This window comes from Salmo salar, chromosome 18 (genome assembly GCF_965601325.2).
Source record: "Salmo salar chromosome 18, fSalSal1, whole genome shotgun sequence".
NCBI lineage: Eukaryota > Metazoa > Chordata > Actinopteri > Salmoniformes > Salmonidae > Salmo > Salmo salar.
In genome coordinates this window covers 28,179,288-28,192,034 of record NC_138308.1, presented here as the reverse complement: position 1 = coordinate 28,192,034, position 12,747 = coordinate 28,179,288, and the positions used below count along the sequence as shown (strand labels likewise).

Genomic DNA, 12,747 nt, shown 5'->3' with positions numbered 1-12,747 from the left:
CTTTTCTCTACACCCCATGGCAAAATGTGTAGAATTGCACCTAATTAACTCTAAAATGTAAAAATATCTCTGCTGTCAAGAGGGGGGTTACTAAAATGTTTCGTTTGCAATGTGGTGGGGGGATGTATATGGGTATGCAGACCCCTGAGCAACTGCAGCCCCTCATGATGAGTTCAGATGTTTTGTGACCCCCACCCCCATCAATGTTACCCACCCCGATCTACAGCTCCTCCTTCAAATATCGGTGGTCTGACAGGTGATAATAGGCAGAAACAGAGAGCAGAGTTACAGCCTGGTCTCATAGACTAGAGACGCCAACATAGTAATTGTATATCTGGGACAATCAAATCAGTATGATATGTTACGTTTGGTATGGTTACATAAGACAGAAGGTTAATTAAGGAAAAAACGAAATGACCATAACAAGACTGACCCCATCTCAAAGCAAACCTCATTATTCAAAAAATAAGGAAAATCATACGTAGCATGATGTAGTACATTGTACTGTAATTACCAAGTTTATTGAAATGTAAGCCTAATTACAATGTATACAACGTTACCCCAAGTATTTAAAGTGGAGCAATGGGAGGGTCTTGGTGTTGATAGGCGGGTTGGCAGTGGGCCGCATTTTTAGTGTCGTTTCCCTTTGCTCTTTCTTATTAAATCGATGTGGGTAGAATAATGCCCGAGCGGTAGAGCTGTGGGAAAAAGTGTAATCCGGGAGTTGTCCGCCTCCACAGAAGCAGTCCGCGTTCTAAACGCACTTTGGACTCGGTCTCTGTGCATGGAGCTCTGTTGCTGTCCACACTTCGAATAGGATAGGAAAGAGGTTGAGTGAGAGAAGGTGAGTGAAAGCGAGAGAGAGAGGGGGGGAAATAATCAGGAAGAAGTCTCAGTGCACCTTTTAGTTCTCCGATATGCAGATTTGCTGATAAAACATCAGTTATCTGTTCATCACATACAGGTCGTGGAAAACTGCGAGTGCATGGGAATCTTTAACTCGTTTTTTCTTCACCGGGGTATCTCGCCTTGATTTCGTATAAAACCCAGCACGAATGTGAGCTGTAATACTAGGCTACTGACGGCTCTAGCGGCTCCTTATTGGCATTTTCACGTCTAGGCTACTTCAACTACTATTGCTGACTTCTGCCTGTGGATCTTACCGTTATATATTGTGAAAGGTATGATTCTGCTTATATTGTTATCATTAACATATCAATTTAAAAAAAAAAAAATTGTGGCACAATCTAGTTACAGCAAGTTTAGTCCACTCGATGGAGCTGTGAGATACAGTGTGGCCGCATGTCTTGGCTATCCTTCATTCTGTATAGGTTATTCTATGTTATACGGATCTACTGGGATTAGTCGACCATTCTGTCTGGGATTAAAATGGTAAAGCATTGGAGATTTATACTGAGTCTATTGTAGCTTTTGAGAATACCTCAATTTGTAGGAATTGGGTTTCATTCTTGCGCTTCCTTGCTTGCCTTCCTGCCACAGTAAAACCTGGTCGTTTGCCTATGTTTCCAAATATGCACTTGGAAGTTGTGTACAACGTGCCTAAACCCGCATAAATTGATCCATGTCGGCAATAGCATGCCTAGGCTATCCTACACGAGGTATATTTGCGCTACTCCGGAGTTATTCATTGCGCCAAATACATTCACTAGCCCTATGCGGGTTATTTGTGCAGGTTGTGCCGTCGCATTGGATTTCTAATATGCGGATTCCAGATGGATTAGGGAATAGAGGTTTTCTATTGAATTTCTAATATGTAGGTTCCAGCTATGGATTAGGGAATAGGGGGTTTATATTGAATGAGCATGTTCTGTAAGCCTAGTCATTAATACATCAACTGATGATACAGTCGAAAACAATAGAAATCACACAACAGTCCATTTACAAGTAGCCTTCCTATAGTACATCTGGCAAGAATAGTATGCTTCCAAACTGGTAAGGATGCTCTAAAGGCGGCACGAAATTGTATAGGCTACTGCCGTGACCATACCTCCATCATTTCTTTCTATAATTAGCATAGTTTACCAGACTGATATACCAGACCTAAATTCTTAGTTATCATAAGTAGCCTACTATCTTATTGATTTGTTATTCAAGTTCATTGTATTATAAGCTGATATTAAACAATAATTAATCACTATAATTCACTATAATTTTCCTATGGAAAATATGGTATAAATTTAAGTGCTATGGTCAATTAGTCCATTATAATCGTTCCTAGATGTTTGCGCGTCTGCTTCCTTTCTGACTACATTGAAGGTGAGTAGTCCAGCACCGTTAGTGTCGCTTTCCTCCCGCTTCACTGGATGCTTCCTGTACCCGTGGTATCTCGGCGCATAGCAGGCTATACACACTCAATGTCTCCTCTCTTCGCTCTTATTTCAAAGGTCGGGGAACCGTCCCTACTCTTTGCTAGTCTAAAACGTATACATGTTTTATCTCCTGCTCTAAGGAGAATGAATAACCTGATATTGTCACCTATTGCTGGTGATTATAGAGTCTTGTAAAATATTCTGGATGCTAATTGTTCATAAAATGCTATGCACGTGACATATCTGCGTAATGTTCACCACAGTACCAACTACCAACATATGAAATATGTGAAAAGTTATTATCCCTGCAGACAATCAGTTAAAATGTATCTTCTGCTTCCTCCTTTCCATCCACTCTAGTGCCAAACCCTATGGTTCTATTATAGGCATTGCAGCCACTAGCCAGGGGAATAATTGATATGAAGTGTTTATTTAATTAAAACAATTTATTTAAACTTTTTTTAACTAGGCAAGTCAGTTAAGAACAAATTCTTATTTACAATGAGGGCCTACACAGGCCAAACCCGGAAGGCGCTGGGCCAATTGTGCGCCACCCTATGGGACTCCCAATCACAGCCGGTTGAGATACAGCCTGGATTTGAACTAGGGTGTTTTTGGTGAATCCCCTAGCACTGAGATGCAGTGGCTTAGACTGCTGTGCCACTCGGGAACCCCTTGGTCATATGATATTATAGTTAACGTGAATTACTACATATTGTTATTATGCTATTATTACAGTGAGAGCAAGTTGTGTTAAATTTCCAATAATTCCAACCCTGTAATCACCCTCCCCCCTGCAGGTTTAGGAAGCAGAGGAAGCTTACCACTCCAGAATCATGGGACACTTTCAGCTCTCCCCCATGCTCTCCCTTGGCCTTCGGCTTGTGGTTGTCGTAGCAATCATGTTTCTCAAATTTCAACATGTGACGGCTATGTCCTCGGACGTGGACCAGTTTGTGTCTCCAACTGCCAGCGGCAATGTTACTGTGTGCACCACAGCAGGCACAGCATGCGAAAAAGGGGTGATTCTGCCTATCTGGGAACCTCAGAATCCCTCGTTTGGGGACAAAGTGGCACGGGCGACAGTCTATTTCGTGGCCCTGGTGTACATGTTCCTGGGTGTGTCCATCATCGCTGACCGTTTCATGGCGTCCATCGAGGTCATCACCTCTCAGGAGAAAGAGATCACCATCAAGAGACCCAACGGAGAGACTACCACCACCACCGTGCGGATCTGGAACGAGACAGTGTCCAATCTCACGCTCATGGCCCTGGGTTCGAGTGCCCCTGAGATCCTACTGTCCGTGATTGAGGTTTGCGGCCACGGTTTTGATGCAGGAGCCTTGGGTCCTAGCACCATTGTGGGCAGCGCCGCCTTCAACATGTTTGTCATCATTGGCATCTGTGTGTACGTGGTGCCCGACGGGGAGGTCCGTAAGGTCAAGCACCTGCGTGTCTTCTTCGTCACAGCCACCTGGAGCATCTTCGCCTACATCTGGCTCTACCTGATCCTGGCTGTCATCTCCCCTGGCATAGTGCAGGTGTGGGAGGGCCTGCTCACCCTCTTCTTCTTCCCCATCTGCGTGTTGTTCGCCTGGGTTGCTGACCGACGCCTGCTCTTCTACAAGTACGTCTACAAGCGCTACCGTACCGGCAAGCAGCGGGGCATGATCATTGAAACCGAGGGTGACCGCCCGCTCCCGTCCAAAGTCGACATTGAGATGGACGGAAAGATGCTCAACTCTCACGCGGCGGACTTCCTGGACGGGCCTCTGGGGCTGGAGCAGAACGTGAAGGACCTGGATGAGGAGGAGACCCGGCGCGACATGGCCAAGATCCTCAAGGAGCTGAAGCAGAAGCACCCAGACAAGGAGATGGAGCAGCTGATTGAACTGGCCAACTACCAGGTTTTGAGTTCGCAGCAGAAGAGCAGGGCCTTCTACCGCTGCCAGGCCACCAGGCTCATGACCGGCGCTGGGAACATCCTGAAGAAGCATGCGGCCGACCAGGCCCGCAAGGCCGTCAGCTTGCAGGAGGTTCGCTCCGATGTGGCCGAAAACGACCCCATTTCTAAGATCTACTTTGACCCCGGCTCCTACCAGTGCCTTGAGAACTGCGGCACAGTGGCAGTTAATGTGCTACGGCGAGGTGGTGACCTGACCAAGACAGTGTCGGTGGAGTTCCGTACGGAGGATGGATCAGCCAACGCGGGCTCGGACTACGAGTTCACCGAGGGGGTGGTGGTGTTCAAGCCCGGCGAGACCCAGAAGGAGATCCGTGTGGGCATCATTGATGATGACATCTTTGAGGAGGACGAGAACTTCCTGATCCACCTGAGCAACGTCAAAGTGCTGCTGGCAGAGGGGGAGGAGGTAGAGAACCCAGAGACCAATCACGTGGAGGCGGTGGCCTGTCTCGGCCTGCCTGCCACGGCAACTGTGACCATCTTTGACGACGACCATGCCGGCATCTTCATGTTCGAGGAGCCGGTGGCACACGTGAGTGAGAGTGTGGGCACCATGGAGGTGAAGGTGCTGCGTACGTCAGGGGCACGTGGGGTCGTCATGGTGCCCTACAAGACTGTGGAGGGCACGGCACGCGGAGGAGGAGAGGATTTCGAAGATACCCACGGGGTCCTGGAGTTCCAGAACGATGAAATCTTGTAAGTTCTTAAGTTATTTTAAAATATTTATTAATTTTATATGTGGGGCTGACATTACACTGCTTATTAGTGTACTATTATGCTTTTTTGGCGATGAGCATTTTACATTTGAATGAATTCTTTCAGACAAATTTCTCAAAAAGTGAGTAGGCTATTGAAATATGTTGTGTAATGTATGAATCTGAAGCCACCAATGCAGTTTATTGTCATTCTCTCTAGTTGTGCATGTGTAGTCTAAGCTGATGCTGGGTTTTGTTTGTCTGTGAATACATGTGTTGATGATGATGAGGATGGATGCTGGGTGTGTTTGTGTCATGTCGTGGTCGTGGTGCAGCGGACTGCTTGTGTGCCATGAGGAGATGTCATCAGTTCCCTTTGTTTCTGCTCTCCTCTCTGCTTCTTTTTTCATTCATTCCTTTATTCATTCACTCATTTACTAATTGATTTATTTATCGAATGTGTGATTTCTGCTGAGTTCTCAGCATCTGTGTTTCAATCGCTCTCAGGTTTATCCATGTTGGATTGCTCCTCATTCATTTCAGGGGCATGATCAGCCTGAACTCTATAAGCTTTGACCATTGTTGATGTATCTTGAATTCATTTCTGTTGTTATTTTGTTTCTGTATTGCCACTAATGTGGTTTCTGTACTGCATCTCAGATAACTGTATGGATTGGATCTGGCATGTCTTACAGATATGCCACTACAGGTATACTGTATCTCATTTAATATTAGAGAGGGTTAATAGAAATGTCAGAGACTTTGCATTCAGGGTTGAATGCTCAGGTTAGGTTCTATGCCTGTATTCACTGTTCTGAAAAGACTGTCTCATATATGTTAAGGTTTGTGCTAGTTAATTCCTTTATAAAAGGACAAGAGCAGCTTGTCTCTGACTCTCCCCTCTCTCTCTCCCTCTTTCCCTCTCTCCCCATACTCACCCTCTTTGACATGCAGGGGACGAGTGAGACAGATGAATGAAAAGGGCTTGTTTCTAAACAGATTCAAAGCAGATGTTTAGGTTCAACTTTCAGAGGCCCATTGCACAGTTTCCATAGTGTAGCTCTCACGGCGCTGCTAAGTGGATTTTAAGAGCGTTTGTCTAAATGAAATGATGGAGCGTCAGAGGGTCTGTAAGGTATTCTACAGTATAGGAACCAGTAGCTTACAGTCTAGACCAGCAGCAGCTCTGGGAGGAATGAACTGTAGAACATCAGTTTTTCTTTTCTGGAGATTTTGAAATGGAATGCTGTTAGCTGACTGCTCGCAATTGTGTAATTGGGTTTTAATATGGCAATATGATATCACATAGTTTGTTTCATTTCCACGAAAAGTATACCAGTATCTACATTTTCACTTTTTATTCAATATCTTGCCACAGTATATTTCAGGGTTTGAATTTTATTCTAGCGATGTTTGGAGCACAGGCTCCAAAGTGGGCAAGGCTCTGAGGGGGCAAGGCTCTGAGGGGGCAAGAGTCCGTATCACAGTTTCATCTTCAGACGATAAGAAAGCTAAACCTCCTACAAGAGAACTAGAAACACATGTTAAACACCTCCCAACAAGCCCTTGAACACATCGAGAAAGGGGAAAGGACACTGTAGAAAAATGTATTAGGATGCAGATGATCTGAAGTGAAGCGCCCGTGGGCTGGGGGCCTGGGGGCCCGTGGACTGAGGGCTGGGGGGCTGGGGGCCCAGTGGCTGCCTCTTCTCTAACTCAGCTGCAAGCTCCCTCCACCCTTTGTGTCGCAGTCAAACCATTAGAGGAGAAGTTTCAGCTCTCTCCTCTTTCACTTGGGCTTCCCATCAGAAAGCAAAGCATAATTTATCTCCAGAATTGGATATGAGGGCCTGAGTAGACTGCTTGAAGAGATGGGCTGGTGGAGCACTGGCTGTTGCAGTTTGTTTGACCAGAGGATAGATTGGGCAAATGACTGGAGAGTGGCAGGTTGGGCAAATGATGTGAGGATGGACAGAAATAGCGAGATATGGAGAATCTTTGTGATTTAAATTGGTACAACTCATTGATCTTGATGTGCTAACAGATACCTGAGGTTAACTTTCACTCTGAACCTCGCCCGGAAAGGAAAATTAAAAGACAAGTCGCTTATCAAGTAGTGAGTTAGCCAAAACTGCCAAAACTGACACCCAAGCTCTTAACTTCCTTCATGTTTCCTTATCACTTAATACGCTTACGTTTCTTACAAATATTTAACAGACATTCTTAACCCCCACCTAATAAGCTGTTACTGTTACTCAAAAACAAATACCATGAATCATATTCCTCCAGTGTGGAGCTCCACTTACATCCCATTCCACCCCTCCAGTCCACAGCCCAGAAACACTAGCACCGCCTAAAGAGCCAGGCCTCTGAGGTTGCGCTAAGAGGAACTGGATAGAGATCCTTATTAACAGAGATATTTTAGTTAGCGCAAACTGCCGTAGCCTTTTGCTATGGTAGTCACTGGCCCCTCCACACCGTGCCGTTCCACTTCTTCCATCCATCTCTCCTGTGCGAGTGCTTGTCATGTCAGAGGCGCCGTCCCCCCAAAGTTTAGTATTTAGTCAGTAATGAGGCTTTGTGTGGTTTTTCGGTCCGTGTCGCATCCTCTCCCCTCTGACAGGACTGTTGTATGGGAAACAGATTCAGTTAATTAGCATGGCTAATCAACAGAGAGCCATTTGGGAGATTTTCTGTCTGTCTGTTTTAGGGTTATGCCGGTGGCAGTGGTGACACCAGTCACCAGTGCTGTTCTGTGGTTGGGTTCACAGATGGCATGGCCAGTATGGGTCCATTAGATTGATGATTTTATGGATTATTCTAAGGAACTAAATCCTCAATCCTCTTATAACTGAAAGGTGTGACTGTGTGTGGATGATACAAGAAAGTTGATCTTGGATCTGTGTGTGTGTGTGTGTGTGTGTGTGTGTGTGTGTGTGTGTGTGTGTGTGTGTGTGTGTGTGTGTGTGTGTGTGTGCGTGCGTGCGTGCGTGCGTGCGTGTGCGTGGACGTGTTTAATTATACATGTAATAGTAAACAAATAAAAATTTGACCTACTGGGGACATTTTGTTGGTGTACATTATACCTCTAGTTGTGTACATTGTTCCTCTAGTTGTGTACATTATACCTCTAGTTGTGTACATTATTCCTCTAGTTGTGTACATTGTACCTCTAATTGTGTACATTGTACCTCTAATTGTGTACATTTTACCTCTAATTGTGTACATTGTACCTCTAATTGTGTACATTGTACCTCTAATTGTGTACATTTTACCTCTAATTGTGTACATTTTACCTCTAATTGTGTACATGATACCTCTAATTGTGTACATTTAACCTCTAATTGTGTACATTTTACCTCTAATTGTGTACATTATACCTCTAATTGTTTACATTATACCTCTAGTTTCAGGAGTGTGATTGTACAGTATGTGTGTATTCATCGGACTGATGTCATGGCTTTGTGGTCACCCTGGGCTGTTTACATTTAACATTGCTGCTGTCACCCTGCTAGATGTTTTATTTTATTAAGGTCCACATTAGCCAAAAGCCACGACGACACCTAGTCTTACTGTGGTCCGACACATAATGAAAAATACATTACAAAATATTTTACCATTTATATGAATCTAAAAACATGAACATGTAATGTGTGTGTGTGCATCTATCAGTTACACATATTGTACATGTCAGTACATACACACAAGTAGGTCACATGGGGGAGAGGCGTTGTGGTGTGAGGTGTTGCGTTATCTGTTTTTTTAAACCAGGTTTGCTGTTCACTTGCGCAATATGAGATGGGAGTTCCATGCACTCATGACTTGTTCTGGACCTGGGGACTGTGAAAAGACCCCTGGTGGCATGTCTGGTGGGATAAGTGTGTGTGTCAGTGCTGTGTGTAAGTTGACTATGCAAACAACTTGGAATTTCCAACACATGAATCTTTCTTATAAAAACAAAAAGTGATGCAGTCAGTCTCTCCTCAACTCTTAGCCAAGAGAGACTGGTATGCATAGTATTGATATTAGCCCTCTGATTACAGTGAAGAGCAAAACTGATTAGAATGAAGAGCAAGACGTGTCTCTCTGTTTTGGGCCGGCTGCAGCTTAACTAGGTGCTTCTTTGCAGTACTGGACCATATGACTGGACAATAATCAAGATAAGATAAAACTAGAGCCTGCAGGACTTGTGTGTGTGGTGTCAAAAGAGCAAAGCATCTCTTTATCACGCACAGACCTCTCTCCATCTTTAAAACCATTGAATCTATATGTTTTGACCATGACAGTTTACAATCTAAGGTAACATCAAGTAATTTAGTCTCATCATCTTGTTCAACAGCCACACCATTCATTACCAAACTTTCTCAAACTTTCTCAACCTCCACCATGTTTCCTTCCATACTGAGTGAACTTGGAGGACTGAGATATTGTTTTTTTGCTTTGTCATTTTTACCTGTTTTTTTGGTGGTGCAGTGAGGCAGCACAGCCAGGTCAGTGGAAGAGAGAAGATGAAGAGGATCAGTCGTTTGACAAAGAGAGAGAGAGAAAGAGAGAGAGAGAGAGAGAAAGAGAGAGAGAGAGAGAGAGAACGTGGAGAAGGAGGAGAAATGAGAATCTGAGAAAAAGGGAGACGATGGGAGAGACAGAAAGAGAAAGGGGAGATAGACAGAGACATAGAGAAAGACAGATAAAGAGAGTGAAAGAGAAATAGACTGAGTTAGTAAGTAGACTAGACTAGAGGCTGAAAGCTGAAACAAAGCAGTTGGCATGGATATCAGGCAGGTCTTTGTAGAGGATTAGTAGCTTTACAAAGTGCTGTTTGGGGTATTTTCACTGAGCTGCCAGTGGACAGATTAGAATAACTTGGAGTCTTCTGAGACCTGCTGCACCTTTTCCACTGCTCCCATCTTAGACTGCTGACACAGCACAGTCACAGTTACTCTGATGACATGGTTGATGCAATGTCCACACACAAGCACACGCGCACACACACACACAGCCAGGCTTACAAATATCTATCTCTTTTGCATTTCATTCTCTCTCTCTCTCTCTCTCTCTCTCTCTCTCTCCCCTCTATCCCTCCCCCTTCTGTCTGTCTCTCTCTCTCTCCCCCTCTCTCTCTCTCCCTCCCTCCCCACCTCTCTCTCTCTCTCTCCCTATATCCCCCTCTCTCTCTCCCCCTCTCTCTCTCCCTCCCCACCTCTCTCTCTCCCTCCCCACATCTCTCTCCTTCCCCAGCTCTCTCTCTCTCCCCTCTCTCTCCATCCCCACATCTCTCTCTCTCCCTCTCTCCCTTCCCCCTCTCTCTCTCCCTCTCTCTCTCTCTCTCTCATACACAATTAACTGTACATACACACTTCTCAATCCAGTTGTCATGTTATGATCAACTACCACTCAAGCGTCAACACATACAGTATGCACACTTATTGGAATCTGTGAGGACTTAACATCATAGACATGAATGCACTCATACACAACGCACACATGGACACACACAGGCTCACATGCGCACACACACACACCCACACAAACACATTTTTACAAAGTCTTTAAGTACTTAATTTCCAAACTTCAATCCACTTGTCATGTAACCATTATCCCTGAACTGTCATGTAACCATTATCCCTGAACTGTCATGTAACCATTATCCCTGAACAGTCATGTAACCATTCTCCCTGAACTGTCATGTAACTATTATCCCTGAACTGTCATGTAACCATTATCCCTGAACTGTCATGTAACCATTATCCCTGAACTGTCATGTAACCATTATCCCTGAACTGTCATGTAACCATTATCCCTGAACTGTCATGTAACCATTATCCCTGAATGGTCATGTAACCATTATCCCTGAACTGTCATGTAACCATTATCCCTGAACTGTCATGTAACCATTATCCCTGAATGGTCAGTAAGTGGCCTCTTATTCCGAAGTGGAACTTTTAAGTGTTCCTGGATTTTCTCCTGCTTTGACCAACTTTTTTTCTGCCTGGATTAAAATGGCAGGCTTAGGGGCTCCATCCTGACTCCACAGACTCCACTTCTCTCTCTCTCTCCTCCTGGGCACTTATCTCCACTAAGGTGGCTCAGAAGTGACACATTTTACAGTGAGTTGTGATGAGATAAGTCATGACTTCCTGAGAAAGAGAAAATAGTTTTGAGTGATTACTCGAATATTCAGCACACACCTAGAACACTCCCCTACTATAGAACTCACCTCATGGAGACAGTATGATGAGGATTATGTCTAGTATTGTCTGTCCCATACACATTCATATTGTCTGTAGATGGAGACCAGACGTCTCCTCTGGAAAATAAAACTAGATTGGTACTGTACTATTTCCAGAGATTATGGACCTGGGGCCGTATTCACAAAACATCTCAGACTAGGAGTGCTGATCTTGGATCAGATCCCCCCTGTTATTATAATCTTATTCTAAAAGGCTAAACTGATCCTATATCAGCTCTCCTACTTTGGGACTCTTTGTGAATAAAGGCCCTGGATTGAGGGGTTTTGAAAGGGAGGGGAACGCAGATAATCTAAAATGTAAATGTTACTTCATTCCCCCACCTTCACAGTTAAGTGGTTATGAGCCTTCTAATGCACTTATTTTTATATTAATTCTTGGGAAGACAGTGCCATGGTTCTATAGAAGGCAATTCATCCACATTAGTCAATGCGAATAGAGTGCTGTAGTGTGCAAATGTTTGTGTGTTTGTGTGTGTGTGTGTGTGTGTGTGTGTGTGTGTGTGTGTGTGTGTGTGTGTGTGTGTGTGTGTGTGTGTGTGTGTGTGTGTGTGTGTGTGTGTGTGTGTGTGTGTGTGTGTGTGTGTGTGTGTGTGTGTGTGTGTGTGTGCGACTGTTCATGAGTGAGACTGTGCATGTGTGTACAAGTAATGTTTTGTCTGTTTATGAGAGCACATTATCACATTTGTTTGTAGCGTACAGTGTGTTTGTGTGTGTCTTTGTTTGATATACATTCCAAATCAAAAGTTTGGACAAACCTATTCATTCATTGTAGAATAATAGTGAAGATATCAAAACTATCAAAATAACACATATCGAATCATGTAGTAACCAAAAAAGTGTTAAACAAATCAATTTGAGATTCTTCAAAGTATCCACCCTTTGCCTTGACAGATTTGCACAGTCTTGGCATTCTCTCAACCAGCTTTATGAGATAGTAACCTGGAATGCTTTCCATATGTGTTATTTCATAGTTTGGATGTCTTCACTATTATTCTACAATGTAGAAAAGTAAAAATAAAGAAAAAACATTGAATGAGTAGGTGTGTCCAAACTTTTGACTGGTACTGAATGAATTCACTTCAGCCGGTAATGACACCTGCCACCGATGCAAAACAAGCCCACAGCTTAGCTTATTATTTTATTAGTGGAGTGCTGAGGGTAACCACAGTGACTGCGTTTGCAGTATGTGGTCAAGTGTTTCTTCTGTAGTAAAGTGAAACCATTTCATACTTAGATGGGCCTTTTATGTGACTGCATTTTCAACCTTCTCAGACACAGAGAGAGTGAGAGGGAGAGAGTGAGAGAGAAAGAGTGGGAGAGAGAGTGGGAGGGAGAGAGAGAGTGGGAGAGCGAGAGAGAGAGAAAGAGAGAGAGAGAGAGACATAAAAAGTCCCCCTCTTAAATCCAGAATGTTGGGCAGGGGCTTAGCACAGACACAGATGCAGCATTATGGCAAAATCAGAACATGGCTTCTCTCCTTCACCCTGCCGGCCGCCGCCCGGCAAG

General features: G+C 44.2%; 1 protein-coding gene across 3 annotated transcripts in view; it reads left to right on the top strand.

The window, feature by feature from the left end:
- The first annotated feature begins 641 nt into the window (after positions 1–641).
- Positions 642–12,747, top strand: part of LOC106577160 (sodium/calcium exchanger 1) — a 207,950-nt gene continuing 195,844 nt past the window's right edge. The window contains exons 1-2 of one of the 3 annotated variants that reach the window (XM_014154971.3): positions 642–844; positions 3,131–4,992. In XM_014154971.3, the coding sequence (XP_014010446.1) occupies positions 3,167–4,992 (1,826 nt within the window). In that variant the 5' untranslated portion in view covers positions 642–844; positions 3,131–3,166. Of the gene's footprint in view, positions 1,182–3,130; positions 4,993–12,747 lie in introns of all 3 variants that reach the window. The other 2 variants (XM_014154970.3, XM_045700982.2) reach the window with 2 other exon arrangements.